At 42.7% G+C, this 4,110-nt stretch overlaps 1 protein-coding gene across 1 annotated transcript in view; it reads right to left on the reverse strand.

Moving 5' to 3' along the window:
- The window catches only part of LOC111622682 (decaprenyl-diphosphate synthase subunit 1-like), a 61,447-nt gene extending 60,429 nt beyond the window's left edge, over nucleotides 1–1,018 (reverse strand). The window contains exon 1 of the mRNA XM_023365108.1: nucleotides 899–1,018. Within this exon, the coding sequence (XP_023220876.1) occupies nucleotides 899–901 (3 nt within the window). The 5' untranslated portion in view covers nucleotides 902–1,018. The remainder of the gene's footprint in view (nucleotides 1–898) is intronic.
- Nucleotides 1,019–4,110: the final 3,092 nt, after the last annotated feature.

A 4,110-nucleotide genomic window follows, 5' to 3' on the forward strand; every position in this document is an offset into this window, starting at 1 on the left:
GTCTTGCACGTTTCAGAAATATTCGACGTAACGCTATATTTTTATCTTTGGGCCCGGAGGCGAGAAATTGCAGGGGGCGCGGAACGTCTACAGGTTGATAGCTTGAGGAGGCCCGACCTAATAACGTCCCAAATTTTTAATTGCTATTGATTAGAAACCGGACGAAAACTACTTATTAAAGTAATTTCGAATATTCGAACGCAATTTATTCCATCGGGAGATGGTTTGGCCGCTTTACCTAATTGTGACGTCATTGCGACCTCCATTCCTCGTAACGATCCAGAACTTTCCTCCACCGTTCTAAATTATTCTCGGAATCCTTCTAGAATATCCTGGAACGTCACTTGGCAAGTGACGCCATTTCCGAATTGCATCATATATATATATATATATAATTTTTTTTTTCGTGTTTTATCTCGAACGACGTAAAACGTTCCTTTCGGCGCGACTTTCTCGCGCCCGAAGAATTAATCGTCACGCGCCACTCGGACAAGAATTAATCGTCACGCGCCACTCGGACGGGTGAAACTACGCGGAGATCCCGGGCATTCGTCAGTTATCGGGGTCAGAGGATAGGGTGCATCCGACACGAGTATTCTTCGCTTCGCTAGAGAAGAAGTTGAGGACGCGTGGGGAGGGAGAAGACGCCGGAGGCGCGAGACGGGAAACAGCCGAATACCCGAACGTCACGTTCTACTTAAAAGAGGCGCTTTTCGCCACGCGGTTCCTTTCTGCCGCTCCGCGTCGCCTGGCGGAACAACACCCGGATCTCGTCGGTCCCTCTCCTCTTCGCACCCTGCGACGGAGATACGAACACTCGAAATCGGCGCTTAAATGATATTATTACCTAATTTACCCCGTCGGCAATAGCCCACGAATTAAAAGTTATAAATATGACCATTAAAAAAAACAACCACTATGCAAATTTCTAAATGTCGCCTTCCGCGGACGGAGAGGGTCGCCACTTCTCTCTTTTAAGCTTCGCTAATTTCTGGAGCGATGTTTATCTCGCCGTATAATTCGACGTTCCGACAAAAGAATTATCGCATTCCTGTGTTAGTGTTACGCACGGAGATGGATGGCGAGTAACAATGAAACGAGTGTTTATTAGTTACAAAAAATTCTCCGAGTTCGTTTCGGCGCCCGGGGCACGTGCTCCTTTAGTTACATCCACAGGGGTCGCTTATCGTATCTGAAGTGGGGTCGGTCGATAAGAATTTTACCGGTTGAGATTTACAGTAAAAATTAGTTTATAAAATCTAACAGATGGCGCCACGCACAATTTTATCTCTTGTTCAAAATCCTATTATTGAATCGACCAATGGATCCAGTATTCCAGTTGAATGCAGTGGCATGCCGTCCATGGAAGTTGTGGAAGCGCTGCTTCCCTTGTATTTTCTAAAATACGTATTGTGCGATTATTTTCATATTTTAACGTACTTTGAATTAATTAAATATTTTATTATAATCGCATTATGTATCTTATTACAAATTTCTATACATGTGCAAAACAATGATAAGATTGCTATTGTATATTCGAATATAAATTCGTATATGCATATTTTCGATGGAAGCGCCGGATCGTCGAATGCGGGACAGCCTCCACGGCGAAAATATTTGAATGGCCGTAAATCAGCCAGATTACAGGCATTTGCACGTGCACTTTACAGAGCACCAACCTCTCGTGGTTTAGCTCGTGGATGCCACACACCAAAATATCGTATAATGCTTCCAATGATTCTATCCAGGGCCAGTACAGCTTCCCTATCATCAAATGTCACCGCACACCACTGGTTGAGAGTATTTGGAAGGAAATGCCTGTAATGTTGTGCGGTAGGCAGGGCCGGCCCGTTCATATAGGCGAACTAGGCGATGGCCTAGGGCGCTTGAATTCAGGGGCGGCATGGCGAAAGTACATGCATAAATTACAATAAATAATAAAAAAATAAATATTTTTTGATCACAAACCTTTCTTACGTGTTGACCCGCGAGTCGCCATTTTGAAAGTAGCGCGGTAGACTCAAGATCGCGATATTGCGTGCTGCATATTGAAAAAAATTAGATACTTTATTTTACATTGGTGCTTTATATTCTTGCGAATTTTTTTAAATGGGGTGACGTTAAAGTCATTTGCCTAGGGCGCTGAGTTTGATCGGGCCGGCAGTGGCTGTAGGAAGTTACTTGTCAAATCAAATGGGAAAGTGTACAAGACATTTTTGCCACTGGCCGTAATCATAGTACAGTGACACTAGAGAAGACACATAAGAATGCAAGCAGCAAAACTGATTATGTTTAGATGGATGCGTGGAATAACAACCAATGGAATCAAAAAAATGAATAGATTTGAGACAATGTTAAACTTACCTACACCAGTGGCGTACCGTAGTGAGGGCGGCAGAGGCGGCCCGCCCCGGGCGGCACTTTTTAGGGGGCGGCAAAATTTCACAATAAATAATAATATCTTGTAAAAATTTGAAACATCCTAATCTATACTTGCATCGCGCCTACGATAGTGCTATCGTCCGGACAGTCCGGGAATCGGCTCGCCGGGTAAACTAGTAACTTTTTCGTCCGAGGAATTCCTGCGAAACCTGTTGACCTTTTTTTTTCTTGTACGATTCATTCGCGTTCATATACACCACTAATATCCAATAGAACTATTTTAAACAGGTCGCTGCACTAGCACGGAATTTCATTGTTTGTTCTGTGACAAAACTGAATTTTGGTCTTTTAAATTGAAATACCTAATTAAGGGGGGCGAAATTTTCCTCCACTCCGGGCGGCTGACACCCACGATACGCCAATGACCGACACTGTCAACCAAATACGAGGAAAACTACAACGGTACATATACGAGACCATTGTAGTTTTCTTCAAGAACCACAACGAAAGGAGGTTACCTCGGGAGGCGAGTAACAAACGTGAAGATGAGAAACACGGGGGAGACCAAGAATGAAGCAAACAGATATGGTTGATGCAGATCGAGGAAGGATGCATCGCAAATTGAATGAAACCCATTAAAAAGGCAACCGCACGTAGAGCGTTGAAGTATTGGCTACCCATTTCTTTTAAATTTGTTGGAGATCTGAGAAATCTCATCTGCGATACCTCCAATGTTTTCTGGCCTTTATTGGAGTTTGGGTCTTTCGCCCATAGAGAAGGTAGTTAAACGGGTTGAATTCCAATACCAGTCGACCCCCCTATAACACTGTTGATAATTCCATTTTATATGAATTCCATGTTGTACGAGTCACTTAGAGTTTACAAATACGTGAGCCGTTCACAGTCTGGTACACGTATTTGTAAAATCTAAGTGACTCCTACAACATGAAATCCATATAAAACGGAATTACCAACAGTATTATAGGGGGTCGACTGTAGTTTCTTTTTAAATTTCTTACACTGTAGTGTGTATAATTTTCAGCTTTATAAGGTAGAAGAATTAATAGTTGGCACTTTTTCTGTTCACAAGAGAACCTGTATCCCAGAATTCCCCCAGTGACGGATTGGGTCCCCAGATCGCTTCGGCCGTCGACATTTGGCACTATGTAAAACTATCCCTTTTAAAGGGTTACCATAAGGTAAAATTTTAAAGGGCCCAAAGAACAGTCCCATCGATTACTACTAAGGCATATAGTATTATGTCTAGCGTGGCCCTTCGAGTAATAAGTAGGCTTTTACCAATTGATCTAGAATTAGGTACGTGGTGTTGTGCTTGTATAAGAAAAGGCACAGTTATTAAGTATAATGATGTGGTGTTCGGTGGTGATAATAGCACTGCCGAGATATATACAAGGTTATATTAATTTTAAGTATTACAGTAATACCCCGAACTTACGCGATAGGTGGGACCGAGCGATAACCGCGTAAGTCGAATTCGCGTAAGTCGGGGTATAATTTTGCATATAAATACATACAAATAACACAAAATAAATTGTAGCTATATGTCGAACACGTCCGAACATGTAAGCCGAACAATAGTGTGGGGGGAAATGAGTAATTAAGAGTTGCGTGGCGCTCAAACAAAAGACGAATCGACGAGATTTGAAAATCGCGTAACTCCGGATTCGCGTAAGTCGGGGTAGCGTAAGTCGGGGTATTACTGTATTA

Source organism: Centruroides sculpturatus, unplaced genomic scaffold, assembly GCF_000671375.1.
Source record: "Centruroides sculpturatus isolate CEXI.00-Female unplaced genomic scaffold, Cexi_2.0 scaffold168, whole genome shotgun sequence".
Lineage (NCBI taxonomy): Eukaryota > Metazoa > Arthropoda > Arachnida > Scorpiones > Buthidae > Centruroides > Centruroides sculpturatus.